This window comes from Nicotiana tabacum, chromosome 1, assembly GCF_000715075.1.
Source record: "Nicotiana tabacum cultivar K326 chromosome 1, ASM71507v2, whole genome shotgun sequence".
Taxonomy (NCBI): Eukaryota; Viridiplantae; Streptophyta; class Magnoliopsida; order Solanales; family Solanaceae; genus Nicotiana; species Nicotiana tabacum.
In genome coordinates, this window is record NC_134080.1 from 98448976 (window position 1) to 98461635 (window position 12660).

Genomic DNA, 12660 nt, shown 5'->3' on the forward strand with positions numbered 1-12660 from the left:
ACTATTGTGGAAAATATTGGCATTGGACCCGATCATGTGTTAGCTCGTCACTGCTTTCAACCTAATGTTAGGTCTGTTACTTACTCAGTACATGGGGTCGGTTGTACTGATACTACACTTCTGCACATTGCATGCAGATGTCGATTTTTGTTGTTGCTATGCTCGATGGTTGCGGGACTTGAAGATGTACCAACGTCCCTGTTGTAGCTGCCTCCTTTGTTCGGGGTAGCCTTAGCTTATAAAACTCTGTTTATGTATTTTTCAAACAGACTATGTATTTCTTTCATTTCTAATTTGTAAACTTTATTCTTAGAGGCTTATGATTTGTAAACTCTGTTTAGTTGGCTTACCTAGTGGGTTGGGTTAGGTGCCATCACGACTGGTGGATTTTGCGTCGTGACAAGTTGGTATCAGAGCTCTAGGTTCATAGGTTCTACAAGTCATGAGCACTTGTCAAGTAGAGTCTTGCGGATCGGTATGATGACGTCCATACTTATCTTCGAGAAGCTACAGGACATTTAGGATATACTTCCCATCCTTCTTTCCGTATTGTGCGGCATTGATTCAGCTTGAAGTGTAACTCTTTGAATTCCGTCCACGCATTCGTATGCGCATATGAGCGCTCGGTATCAATTGTGCATCGACAGCTTGTGATTCCATGGTTGAGGTGCGAAATATGATTTTGGCGTGCTGATGATGGGCCAGTCTAGAGGACTTGAGGCCGGGTTTCGATTGTAGCTTGAGCATAGAGGTGTTGATTGTGTGAGCATGTGCTTTTGGATTTATATGTCCGGTAGTATCCCTATTAGTGGAATTTGTGGCTGGATGGCTACGTGATGAGTATGATTTGATTGCGAGATGTGTTCAGATTGTTCGAATATGACAAGAAGAGTTTGCTGGGGATGTAGCAAGGACTATTGGGTGTTTGACTTCTGTGTTGAGTTGGCATATGGTCTCGAGCTATGGGTGTTGTGAGCACCTAATTTTTGCCCTGCATGAAAATAACTCCTAAAAATAGACCAAAATAATTTTAATTAATTTTTGGGAGTTTTTCTTTATTTAGTTGCATTCCATGCATTTTTAATATTTTAAAATCATAGAAAAATCATAAAAATTGTCATGTTTTAATTTCATTCCATCTCAGGTTCAATTTGCATGTAGGAATTAATTTTATTAAGTAAAAATCACAAAAAATGATCATTTTTACATATTTAGATTTTAGTCTTTAAAATTAGCATTTTTTAGTTTTAAGTTAATTAGTTGTTTTAATGTTAAAAATAAATAAAGAATTTTAATTTCTACAAAAATAGATTAATTTAGGATTTTAATTAATTAAAGAAAAAAAATGGGAAAAACAAATAAAAGAAAGGGATTTTTTCCTATCTATACCATATATGAAACCTTATTACCAAAAATGTTCATAATTTGTTAGTTACCCGCCCAGTCCACACTTTTACTACAATTTATATACCAATCCATAATTAGGCAGATTCTGCCATTTAAAACGCGCTAAAAAGAAGGCACGAAATTTGCGCTTGATTCTTTCCACATTAAATTCGAATTTTGAAACGGAAAGAGATCTCATTGCTGCGTAATTCTCTCATTCACTACAATTCTAAAACAACGCAAGCTTCAGAAGCTCCAGTACTCAAATTGCTTTTACAAATTCTACAACGCAATACAAATTGTAGAATTCAAAATTATTCTTCATCGACCTCAGTACTCAAATTGTCGAACCTATATCTGTTCTTCATCTTTTTTTTCTCAACTACATGAAATCATGTCAAAAATCCCAATAATGCTAAAATTGAATGGAAATTGGGATCACTATGGCAGATTTAGAGATTTTGAAGTTGATGCCATTGTGGTAGATGAGAATGCAAGCTACGGAATTCTGATTTCTACAATTGCAGAACAACTATCGATTGATACATCGGATAAAATTGTAGAAATCAAATACATTGTGAACGACAATTGTCCTCCAATGGAGATTAGAAATGATATGGGGGTTCGTGTGTATATGGAGACCAAAAAAGAGAATAAGAACTTAGGTTCGTATCCTTTATGTATAAGCGTAAGAGATTTCAATATGGAATTGGCAATCACCAACGATAGCACAAGTGCAGGTATGTTTAATTTGACATTGCAGAGAGTTATTGTGTTAGTGTGTTATCTACAATATTACAACATTTATCTACTAATTAACTACAAAAAACAATGTACTGAAGCTCATAAAGCAATGTTGTTTTCAAAATTATCTACATAGTTACTACATTTATCTCTATGTTGCTGCAGGTTCGTCTGGATCCCTAAACTTACTTGAAATTCCATCTTCACCAGCTATAGAGGAATATCAAAGTGAAATAATAACTGAATCTACGCAAACATATATTGAAGAAGGACAAGTTTATCAGGACAAGCAAACTGTAGTTGTTGCAATGAAGAATTTTTCTGTGATGCACAAGTTCCAGTTCAGAGTAAAAAGATCTAGTCATAGAAGGTATGGATTTATTTGTGGAGAATATATTAGTAAAAGCGGTGTTTTAGTGAAGATATGTGGTTTTTATAAATTGTAGTTTAATTGTAGTTAAACTGTAGTTAATTGTAGTTTTTAACGAATTTGTGTTAAAACAGTCCTTTTTGTTGCTTCTACATCTATAGCCTGTATTAAATATTGTATTTTTTTGTAGCTACTGGCTTATATGCGTTGCTGAAAACTGTAAATGGCACTTCAAGGCAACGTCAATTAATGATTCGGCAATGTTCAAGATAAGGAGTTTCAGCCGACAACACACATGCTCCTTATTGGACGAAACATTCATACAGCGCAAACGTACTGCAGCTGTAGTTGGTAGCATGGTCGTTCCAAAGTATTGTGATCCTAAGACTATTTACACACCAAAGGACATACAAACTGACATGTTATCCGAACATGGACTGAACCTAAGTTACATGCAAGCATGGAGAGCCAAGGAAAAGGATTTACAGTTTTTGAGAGGGAATCCGTCTGACTCCTACAGCAAATTACCCAAATATTTTTATATTCTTGAGGAGACTTATCCTAGTTCTGTTGTTAAATTGAAGAAGGCAGCAGATGATTGCTTCTTATACGTGTTTGTTGCCCTTTGTACATCAATAAGTGGTTGGCAACATTGTAGGCCAATATTAGTGGTTGATGGGACATTCTTAAAGTCAGCCTACAGGGGGATTATGCTTACAGCAAGCACCATGGATGCAGCAGGTAAATAATGTAATAATTTTGTAGTTATTTTGTAGGCATTCTATAAAATGTAGTTAAATTGTAGTTATATTGTAGTTATTTTCTAAAGGAAAAAAGTGTAGATTAATTGTCTATATTCTGAATATATATTGTAGTTGTTATTTAATTATATTTTTATATACCTTTTCAGGGCTGCCAATTAATATTTTATGAATTAAAAATGTAGGTACTATATTTCCCTTGGCATATGATGTGGTTGATTCTGAAAATGACGCGTCTTGGAAGTGGTTCTTTGAGCAATTCAAGGAGGCATATGGTGAAAAACCTTCAATGTGTGTTGTTTCAGATAGGAATGAGAGTATACTGAAGGCAACATCAATTGTCTATCCGGGCATGCCACACTACTCTTGTATGTGGCATATTTGGACAAATATAAGGTCCAAATTCAAGAAGGGACATTTACAATTACATGAATTGTACTTTGATACAGCACGGTCATACACTCTGGATGAATTTAATGAAAGGATGTTGAAGATTGAAGAGGTAGACCCGCGTGTGAAATCTTACCTATATGATATTGGCTATCATAGATGGTCAAGAGTACATGCAACAGTGAATAGAACTTTTACTATGACATCAAACATTGCCGAGCCGTTGAATGCTATAACAAAAGAGGCAAGAGAGCTGCCAATATTTGATCTATTAGAGTATATGAGGACGCTTCTTGAATGTTGGACGAAAGAGAAGTTATTGAAGGCAAAGGGTACTTTCACATACCTTGGGTACAAATTCAACAAAGAATTGGATGACAACAATACATTATCTCAGAAACTAAGGGTAAGATTTGTTTGTTTGGTGCAAAAAAAAATTGCTTAATATGCATTGTTTCCAGATTGTAGATAAACTGTAGTCAAATTGTGGGTAATTGTAGATTGTAGATAAGTTGTAATTTATTTGTAGCTGATTTGTAGGTAAGTTGTGGATAATCCTTTTTAATGATTGATATATTATTATTTCTGTTTGTTCTTCAATTGTAGGTGAGGGCTTCAACAGATCATATACATACTGTGTTAGATGGTGTGAAGCGGTACATTGTGTGTCTAGAAAACAAGAAATGTAGCTGCGGACAATTCCAACTTGATGAACTTCCATGTGCGCATGCTTTGGCAGCATTAAGGCACAGGAAGGAAACATACGAAAACTATTGCTCTCCGTATTACACAAGGAAGAGCCTTCTGCTTACCTATGAAATGCCAGTAAATCCTCTTCCTGATGAAAGCAAATGGGATGTGCCACAACATATTTTGGATGAGGTAGTAAAGCCACCGGCGGGAGATAAAAGGCAGCCAGAGAGACCTCACAAGGAAAGATATAAAACATTTGATGAAATAAAGTCAAAGAAGTACAAGGTCTCATGTGGAAATTGTGGAGGCGAAGGGCATAACAAAAGAACTTGCAAGAATACGCCCAAAAAGAAATGAATATCATGTAGTTAGAATAGTTATTCAAAATAAATGTTAGTGAGTTCAAATTATCTGATTTTTTTGTGTAATCGTTCAAGTTTTTGAAAATGATTATGAAGTATACTACAATTTGTGTATTTGCGTTTAATATGATTTTATGTATTTTATCAGGCATCTAAATTTGTCTTTTTTTATAGCTTAGTTAAACTTTAATATTTACTATATACAAAACAACTAATATTAATGAATAATTCATTCAATGTAAACTGTTTCCAGATTGTAGTTAAAATGTACTTTAAATGTAGTCTAATTGTAGTCCTGTTAATAATTTGTAGATGATTTGTAGTTAAAATGTAGTTTAAATGTAGTTTAAATGTATTTAAATTGTTGTCTTGTTAATAATTTGTAGATGATTTGTAGATTAATTGTGGATAATTTATTTATATGATTCCTGTATTTATTTCATGTTTTGGCTGTGTACCTTAATTACAAATGATAGTTATATACAGAAATTACCTAGAACTTGAAGGTATTTCATAAAAATTACTTGAAGATTAAAGGCAAATTGTATTCTAGCAAATCAGAGTACTCGAGTTTAATGTAATGAAGATAAAGTGTTGTAAACAACCAAAATGACATATTTCCTACAGTGTATTCCACTTCAACTACAAAATGACATCAACTAAACTAGGAACACAAGACTCTATTTCTTCTTTCTCTGTACTCTAGTCCTCTCATTTTTAGCAGGATCACCCTTCCTCCTTACTAGCCTGCCTGTAACCTCACTTTCACTGATTGACCCATCTTCTTGCTTCTTTGTAGCATAGCCCCATAGTAGAGCTCCGTAGCGTCTACAGTGTTGGTCGATATCAGAAAGATCTTCTTTTGGGATTGCTAAATCTCCAAGGCTAACATACTCCGCAAAAGCCGCCACAAATACACCACAATCGCTGCATAAGATCAAATTTTTTTATTATGTAACAATTGATTAAAATAAAATAATTAAACATATAGAAAGGGAGAATAGTTTTTTTACAGTGACCCTTCCTTTTGTTGTGGAATCTCCGCAACCATCCACTGTATGTTGAGAGGGTCTGTAACTGGTTTCTCAATGTATGCCTTTGTGGTCTTGAAGTAAATGTCATTACGTTTCCCGTAGAAACTAGTGCAAGACAAATACAGAGGGATAATAATTGAAAACTTATCAACCAATGATTCAACAATATTATGACGGTTTGAAGACACCATGGAATCATAAACATAAAGTTGCCTGTCTGCTATGTCGAAAACGAGCAATAACCAATGGAAATTCTCTACAATGTTCACAGGCATGATGACATAGTCAACTACATCCCAGGCAACATTAGCAAGAAGTCTATACCCAAGGATATATTCTGCAACATCATCATCTGATTTAACAACCGAATACTTAAGTCCTGGTGGAGAACTTTTGAACTTGTCATAGATTCGTTCAATCTTGGTCCTAAACAAGCAATCGGTTGTTGTGAACCTAGTGTCGTTGTTGGGGCCATACTTGCCTCTTTTTCTCAAATAATACATAATAACATCAATGTGCTGCAAAATAAAATAAAATCTACTATAAGATACAAAGTAACCACAATTATTTACATAACAGCTACAACTTAAACTACAATTTGAACTAATCAAATAATCTAACAGATTGCTACACTTTAGCTACTATACAGAGGAACAAATTCAACAGTTGAAGACAAAACATAGTAACCTATATATCTTGTCTACAATATAACTACAATTACACTGCACAACTGAAGACAAAACTACAATATAACTATAATTACACTACACAACTGAAGACAAAACACATATTGTGAAGGATTCTGTTCTTTATACTTACCGTGTTATTGATGACTTGTCCTGGGTGAGCAAGGGCATAAAACCAGTCCTTCTTATCCACCTTTTCACAACCAAAGTCTAACCAAGGCTTGATTTGGTTATCCTTTTTGGAAAAGTATTCTTTCCTCCTGTAATAACAAAAAAATATCAAATAAAAAAAATGACAGAATGAATTACATATTTAAAGTTTAAAAATGGTGAAATGAAAGTGTAAAATTAAGCATTCATACCTCTTAGATATTTTGTCACTACGAAGGTATAACCAGTTGGTGAACCTTTCTATCAAATCAGCATCTACATTTTCACCTATAACAGTTGTGAAGGGGTGCTTGAGGTAGAAAAATTTAGGTCTGACAGAGGTACTGCCTCCAGAACTATACAGAGGTGTGAAAGGTGATCGTGCATGTTTCCCCGGTTGCCTGGTTCTACCCGGATGAATATGGGTTGTTTCATCTGGTATGGTCTCGCCATACATGACCAATTGTGTTAAGTTGTCTGGCAACTCAAAGTCATCCAATGTCGGACCTTTCTTGTCAATGCCTGAACCTTCAGGAACAACTTCATTCACAGTCACACCGTGAATTGGCGACTGTGGAACGTTATCTTCAATATTTGTTACATATAAAATAACATACTTAACAGCATTGTATAATTGTATAAGCAAAAATTTACTACTTCAAAAGTATATTATGATACTATACCTGCTTTTTCTACCTCAGCTCCTTCCTGAAATCCTGGTTCTTCCTCAACCATTGCTGGCACACCCCCAAGAGAAACTTCAGCTTCTGAAGATAAATGTAGATGTATGTAGTTATGCACAATATTGTTGATATAAAGTGAATATAATGAGCTTATGATATTATACCTGCTTGTTGTGCCTCAGCTACTCCTTCAAATTCTGGTTCTTCCTCAACATGTGCTTGGAGATGTTCTGTTGAAACTTCAGCTTGAATGAATAATTTAAAAAATGAGAATTGTAGATATATGTGGGAATTTGTAGTTAAAGTGTGAATTATAAAATTTTGCATTGTAACCTTATTGTAATGAAAGTATGACAGTATACCTGCTTTATATGCCCCAGCTGCTTCTTGAAAATCAGGATATAAGTCAACATGTGCTTGAACATATTCCGGAGAAATAGCAACTGCAAAACATAGTGAAAAAAGGGTTATAATAATTAGATAATGATGTCTTGAAGTTTGTAGATATGTCTGAAAGAATTCTATAAATACCTGTATTGCTTGTGCTTGCATACACTTGATCACCAATATTGAACTGAAATTGCTGGTTGTTCTCTCCTTGTTGTTGGTCATTATTTTTGGTTGAACTACCAGCAAACTGAACTTTTTGGGTATGTTTGAGTATATTTGATTCATATGTCATAATTAGTTTTACTACAAAATATATGTCAATTCTTACCTTTGACTCGTCCACATCGTACCTCCTGTTTATCACCTTCATAACACTCTTCACAGAAACATCTATGAACTCTCGAAGGCTTGAGAGTTCCTCAAAAACAGCCTTCCTAAATTCAGCTAACTTTCCATCAACCTAAAAATTAAATATATAATTAGTTGGTAATCTTATTCAAAGTGCTACAGTTCCACTACAATTTAACAAAGATTTGTGCAATACCAACATGGCTCAATATAGAATTATACCACAAATTAACTACAATGTATAACATACAATACTTATTATGGAATGAAGTTAAATTGTAGCAAAAAATATATTTATATTGTAGTTATTTATATTACCTGCTCAATCCCCTTTTCCAACTTCCTGAGCTTGCTAGTCACAGATTCAGTGTCCTCTTGACAATCCGTATCTTTGGGTTCAAATGTTGGAGAAGCAGCAATTAGAACCTGTGATGATTGAGCACCATGTGCATCTTCATACTGAATCTTGTCTGGCAGATTAAGCACTCCAATCTCTTCTCCAGATTCAGTGATGCTTGTGAACTGAATGATGGAAATAACAGTTAGTTCAAGTAAATAAAAAAATGTAGATTAATTGTAGTTATTATGAAGGTAAATGTAGCATCATACAAAAGTGAAAAAATATACCTTGAGCCACTCAGGCTTGATCATCTTCTCTTCAATTGCAGTTAACCAAATCTGGCCCTTTGTAGCTGACCATCTTAAAATGCGAGGTATAGATTCAAAATACCTCGTAGCAAGCTCCGTACTGACGGACGAGCAACACTCATAAAGCCACACTTGCAAGGCTAATGAGCATCCCCGTATCAGATAAGAATGTACATGGGGATTAAGACGATGTCGGACAGATTCAATAACTTGCTTAAAGGATTTGATACCCCATGAGTATGACTCAAAATTACCAGACTCTATCATAAAGAACATAAACTTGTCTATGAAAGACACATGGTCTTTATCATAAGGACAAACAAAAAATTCCAACAGATAAAGAATGCACAACCTCACTACATCCTCATCGTTTGCCCAAGCTTTATTTGTGACTACATTTTTCAAATGCCACTTTTCAACCCTTTGTTTGTTCGAAAAATAGGTAGTCATTAAATGGCTAACATAAGTGGAAGTGTAACCATAGTCTGAAAACTTATTCACACAATTTAGACCAGTAATCAACCCAAATTCTCTCAAGGAAAAATTCAAGTTTTCACCCTTCAATAGTACTGAAAAATATGAGTCAGTAAACTTTGACAATTCATACTTCATTAGAAGATCAATTGCTTGGTTTTGCATACTGATTGTGGGGAGATCAAATAAGTAACCAAAACAAGTTTTTTGGAAAAGCTTTAAAGCATTTGGAGAGAGTAAAGATTTTATCTGGCTAGGTATGCTCGGATCACACAAACTGTGGAATCTAAGCACACCATAATCAATATTTTGTGGTGCAAAGTAATGGCCATTCTGCAGAAAATAAAAAATTATTGAGCATTAGTAGTTAGCATAAAAAGAAGCAGTAATCTACATATAACTACATAATAACTACAAAATATAACTAAAAGAAGAACATCCTACCCACACCTATAACTACAAAACAATACAGGACATCTACACATGTAAACATTATCTCAAAACAATAAGGAAGAAAAGGGTAACCACAGCTCTATAACTACAAAAATATAACAGTTAGTTCAAGTAACTCACAAAATGTAGATTAATTGTAGTTAGTATGAAGGTAAATGTAGCAGCATACAAAAGTAAAAAATATACCTTATCTACAATTTATCCAGCAGACTACAAAACAACTACAAAATAACTACATTTATGCACTATCTAAAAATCACAATTATAATTAACCTACAAAATTGAGACAAACAATCTACAAAATTTGGACAATTCCACATTTTACCAAAAAGCACTTGAACAACAGATTTTTACAACCAAAATCACACTAAAAAACTGTAAAGAAAAATAATTAGTGTTTACTTTTACCAAAATCTTTTTGTGAACCAATTTTGGTACTTTTTTGGAGGTTTTCTTCTTTTTCGGTTTTGATGAAGAAGGAAAGACCTTGGGTTTTTTCACAGATGGAATTTTAGGGGAATGTTCAACAAAATCATCATCTACACACAACTCTTTGCCCTTTTGTTTGAGTTGTTTCTCGACTGGTTTATCACCTCCACCAGCATCAACATCGTGCAAATGTTTGGTTCTCATCGCCGCATGGATTTGTCTAGGAGATGAAATACTAGTAGTAGGTTCACTTGCATGTGTCGATTTTGCGTTTTTGGGTGGTGATTTTGGTGTTAAAACACCCAAATCAAAGGATGGGATATCAACTAATGTAGCCTTTGAACCTTTTTTTTGGAGTGCTGATTTTTTTCATGATTTGGGACTTGAAAAAACAGATGCAACTTCAAAATAGGATTTTGTGAAATTAACTGGAAAAGAAAATTGTAGAATCGTGGGTAACTGATGGTAAACGTGGGTGAGAGGCGAGTATACGAAAATGGGGGAATTAACTGAAGGTAAAACGTGGGGGGTGGGGGTGGGAGGAGAGAGAGGCGAGTAAACGAAAATAGGAGAATATACGCTCCTAAATTAACGCCTAATATAAATGAAGCATTAATTATACCCTTAATTTAAATTGTGGTATATAAATGGTAATTTGGTATGCTGAAATGTAATTAATACAGTCCTTAAACATTGAGGGTAATAAGGTTTCATATATGGTATAGGAAGGTAAAAATCCCTAAAAGAAAATAGGAAAAATGTTTGGTCTTGTTTATTCAAAATTGGGCCAATCCTTAAATTGGCCCCAATTAATACAATCCGTCCAGACGCAGCCCAAACCCCGCCTGCCCGACCCGCTTTACCCCTCATAATTAAAACCCTAATCCCTTCCCTATTCAGGCGGGGACAACATCAGATACCCTGGTCCTCCCATTTTTAGAAAACGACGGATCTTCTCCGACTTGCTCGTCAACCCATCATCATCTTCAGAGAACTAAAAAAGAAGGATTACCTCTGCAAAAACCAGAACAACGACGCATCTGGGAGATTTTTTTCTCCATTTTCATCAACACACAAGAACAAGAACCTCCCTTTCCAAAACGACAGAGCAGCGCTGCCCCTCCACCCTCATTTCCAGATCAGAAATACACACACACACGAATACACACTAATTCTCTGAAAAAAATCAAGAGTCTCTTTTTATTTTTTTAACTAATTTCTGGAAGATAGCACTTTGAGAATTCCATCAATTTTCTTTTTCACAAGTGGTTTCTAGTTTTGATTTGCTGTTCAACTTTCTGTTTTTCTTCAAAATTGCATAGAACTATTGGAAAAAATCTGTTGCTGTCACTCTGCTGGATTAACTAAGACTTGAGGTTGTTCTTCTATTTCCTGTTGCTGATCCTGTTGAGCTCACTCGTTAGTTGTTTGTTTAGCCTCTATTTGGCTAATTCCAGTTCATCTATAAGCAAATAGGTACACTTCTCATTTCTGTATTTATTCTTTGGTTTACAATGAAATACTGGCCATTTTTAGAGTCATTTGTTGTGACATGAACAAGTTTACTGCTTATTTTGCTTTGCATATAAATTGAATGTTTACTCTGTATGATTTAACCCTTAAAACCTTCTGTAGATCTATTTATTAAAAATGAGTTTTTGTTTCAGAATTGATCTCTGTAATTAAAGGTAGAGCTAACCTCATATGTTTGGCTAGACTTTAACCTGCACACCTCATCCTTGAATACATGATGCTAGCATTTGAGAGTATAACTGCTGAAATTCGAGTTTTGCATTCATGTTCTAATAAGTTAAAGTTTGGGTGTGTGAGGGGCTTCAGATTATTTTGGTTTGGAAATTTTTTAAAAAAAAGGAAGTCTGTAGCTTTAGAAATTTTTGAGTTGAAAGTCAGTTGTGTATCTTTGGATTGTAGGCATGAATAGAGTCAACTGTGGGAATGCTTATTTGAGACCAAGAATTGTATTAATTTGTTTGTTTGAAATGTAGAGGTTTAATCTTGATAAACGGCAAATTGTTGTAAATTGTTGTAAAGATTCATGCATACACTGTAGCTTATAGTATTTCTCAATTGCTTTCTCTTGATTTCTTTAGTCAAGAACCTAAAATCCTCATTCGGGGAATGTAATGTTTGTTTAAGGCCCAAACACAAGTTTACTTGACGCTTGTAGCAAGTCATGTAAATTTGGCACATAACGCCTACTCATTTACATAAGTCAAATAGTTAAGGACTGTTAGGACTTGTTTTAGATTATTTGATTTTAACACTACTTAAATAATTATAGTTTGAGTTCGGAATCAGTTTGTTTCGATCATTTATGTGAAGTTGACGATTGGAAGATGCCAACTAGCTTTCTTTGTCTTTAATTATCTGAAATGATTTAGTTGGGCTATAATCACTGTAATCTGAGAGTTTAAGGCTAAAGTTACAAATCATATTATCCCAGTACCATAAGAATCATCCGCGAAAATTGTTATTCCTTCCACGTCAACATCTCATAAATCATGGCTCATATATTTGAATCTCAAAGTAGTGTAGAAAAGCGGGCGATAATGCTAAACATCGTAGTTTGCTTTAGGCACGTTCTTTAATTAATTCAATCATAACTACGTGTACGTTTCCCATGACGTAACTGTGATTT

General features: G+C 34.5%; 2 protein-coding genes and 1 long non-coding RNA gene across 3 annotated transcripts; 2 read left to right on the plus strand and 1 right to left on the minus strand.

Annotated features, from left to right (window-relative positions):
• Nucleotides 1–1798: 1798 nt before the first annotated feature.
• LOC107815803 (uncharacterized) lies at nt 1799–4701 on the plus strand. Its single transcript, XM_075220449.1, has 6 exons — nt 1799–2126; nt 2296–2500; nt 2691–3241; nt 3447–3629; nt 3711–4057; nt 4258–4701. Exons 1-6 carry the CDS (start codon nt 1799–1801, stop codon nt 4699–4701), a joined length of 2058 nt encoding a protein of 685 aa, XP_075076550.1.
• A 685-nt stretch (nt 4702–5386) lies between these two features.
• LOC142163191 (uncharacterized) lies at nt 5387–10205 on the minus strand. Its single transcript, XM_075220450.1, has 12 exons — nt 10059–10205; nt 8625–9452; nt 8316–8519; nt 7978–8109; nt 7791–7896; nt 7622–7702; nt 7424–7504; nt 7260–7343; nt 6789–7161; nt 6560–6686; nt 5720–6258; nt 5387–5633 (listed from the first exon to the last, which is right to left on the minus strand). Exons 1-12 carry the CDS (start codon nt 10203–10205, stop codon nt 5387–5389), a joined length of 2949 nt encoding a protein of 982 aa, XP_075076551.1.
• An 868-nt stretch (nt 10206–11073) lies between these two features.
• On the plus strand, nt 11074–12099 carry LOC142180363 (uncharacterized). Its single transcript, XR_012708930.1, has 2 exons — nt 11074–11477; nt 11934–12099. It is a non-coding gene; the product is annotated as an uncharacterized LOC142180363 (long non-coding RNA).
• The last annotated feature ends 561 nt before the right edge of the window (nt 12100–12660 follow it).